This window comes from Halyomorpha halys, unplaced genomic scaffold (genome assembly GCF_000696795.3).
Source record: "Halyomorpha halys isolate HHAL.00 unplaced genomic scaffold, Hhal_1.1 Scaffold1292.1, whole genome shotgun sequence".
Lineage (NCBI taxonomy): Eukaryota > Metazoa > Arthropoda > Insecta > Hemiptera > Pentatomidae > Halyomorpha > Halyomorpha halys.
Genome location: NW_027106413.1, coordinates 15,639 through 17,882, shown reverse-complemented (window position 1 = coordinate 17,882; position 2,244 = coordinate 15,639). Strand labels below are relative to the sequence as shown.

Genomic DNA, 2,244 nt, shown 5'->3' with positions numbered 1-2,244 from the left:
ATGGAATAATTTTCTTTAGTTAATGTTGATATTAATGACCAATTTATTATTTCCGATTTTTTTATTTATAGCCGCATAAGAAAACGGCAAGTAATTGCAGAATTTTGAGAAATCATCTTAGAAAAAGAAGAAGGATGCGGAGAAATCTACCAAGGGCATGTATTTGGTTAATTATATTTTAATTATTTCTAAACATATATGTGTTATTTGGACGACCAATTCTAAAGTTACTTCTAAGCTTCGGAGAATTATTATTTTTCTAACATGACTCATATGTTCTTATAAAATTATCATTTAGTAAGTTAAATTAAAAAAAAAAGGAATTAATAAAGTTAAGCCTGCCTTATATGCTTTACAGTAGAGTTTCCGTAATAATTCGATTACTTAACTATGTTTAATTTCACATGATAAATAATGTTGTTTTAACTACCACAATTTACTGTTATGTTCTATAAAACTGTATCTGGTTCTCCTTCATTTCTTGTCTCAATTTTCATTTGCAATACTGTTAAAACATTTGAGCTCTTACAAGAAGTGTCGATTAAAGGATTTAAAAAAAAAGTATATCAAATATACAGAAGTCTTCATCTTATCGACTGCATTTGCTTCAAGTTTGTTATTAGGATTGTAAAAAAGCGAAAGAGGCGTATAATTCCGAGAGCGGTTAATTTAACTTTCCAATTTTAATTATCCTATTTTTTTGAACGTTTAGATAGGTTAATGGATTTTTTTTTTTTTAAACTTACAATGACAATAATTTCATTAAATAATAGTATTTAAAAAAACAAAACAATATATATCATAAACAATGCATTAGGTTATAATGTATACAATTTTTATTTCTAAAATATGAACCTAAATGAATATAATAGAGCCCTTTTCTTTGGTTATTATTTCAAGTCCAAATGCATTAATGTTTTTGTATGGAAAGTTAAATGTTCATCTTACATTGTTTAATGATTACTTTTTTTTAATTTAATGCTTTCAAAAAAATCTTATTTTATAATCTGATATGCCACATAGAAACCTTTTTGTTTCCATAATTATTGTTAAAAAATGTTTTTGATTTTAGGTCATAAAACAAAGGTCGGGGGTTATTAAAGCACTGTTAGTAACACAAGAGACCATTTCCCTCCTCAACAAGAACAAGAGGCCATTGCTCCATACAGCTGCAAAGAAGGGCAGGAGAGCGGTTGTCAGAACGCTCCTTGCCCAAAAAATCAATCCAAACCTCAGAGGAGCAGTGGAATGCACGGCCCTACAAGAAGCTGCAGCAAAGGGAAGGACGGGGGTCATGTGTATTCTCTTGCGGCACGGAGCGGACGTCATGGCTAAGACAGTGACCGGCCAAACGGCACTGCATTGGGCGGCAGTTGTCGGTCACTGCAACGCCGTCATGCTTCTGCTGCAGGCCGGGGCTGAAGATTCTCCAACAATTTTCGGCCACACAGGGGAATACATTGCCGTGTCCCATGGCCATGAAGAAATTGCTGTGCTCCTGAGACACTTTCGTGGTATTTAATAGGTAAACTTGTGAACGTAAAATAATGAAGTCTGTAATTTGTAAATACATCATTCATTAAAAGGATTAATTTTATTTTTTTTGGCTTTTACTTAGTAACAATTTAGTCACATAAAGTATATACGTAAAGTAAAAGCCACGTTTGCTAGTTTTGGGTGATTATCGTTTATTAACTGGTTTTTTACTGAGGTGAGCTAGGTGTTAATGTCAAATAACTAACTAAGAAGTTCTAATTCTTATTCATGACTAAACATAAATTTAAATTAACAGTTTTAAATAATAACTATACAAAAGCAATAACAATAAAATTTTCTAAATAGAGCATTTTAAAAAGCTGTATCTCGAGAACTATTGGACATAAATAACTCTATTGATAGAGGCTGATATTTCAGCAAATAACTCTTCTTTATATAATGTTCTTTTTAGATTTGGTGTTGTTGGTAGTTTTTAAACTATAGAGCTTCGAAGGAAAAAATAATGTTTTTTTTAAGGAATTGAAACAGCCGCTATATTTTATTCCTCCTATCTATAATTGGCAGACTCGTCAGTTTTGGGGTAGCTCCAACACCAACAAAATATGTGAGAAAGTCAGATTTTAAGTTAGAATTAAGTTAGATTTTATTATCAATTTTGATCTTGACATACTTAAGAGGGGCAGGAATCCTACCTTCTGCAATAAGGTCAGCTCAAAAATGATTGATATCATCTTTTTTAACGTTTTC

At 31.3% G+C, this 2,244-nt stretch overlaps 1 protein-coding gene across 1 annotated transcript in view; it reads left to right on the top strand.

Annotated features, from left to right (window-relative positions):
* The first annotated feature begins 849 nt into the window (after nt 1-849).
* The window catches only part of LOC136795146 (ankyrin repeat domain-containing protein 65-like), a 1,889-nt gene continuing 494 nt past the window's right edge, over nt 850-2,244 (top strand). Inside the window, exons 1-2 of the mRNA XM_067044781.1 lie at nt 850-921; nt 1,073-1,492. Coding sequence (XP_066900882.1) covers nt 850-921; nt 1,073-1,492 — 492 coding nt within the window. The remainder of the gene's footprint in view (nt 922-1,072; nt 1,493-2,244) is intronic.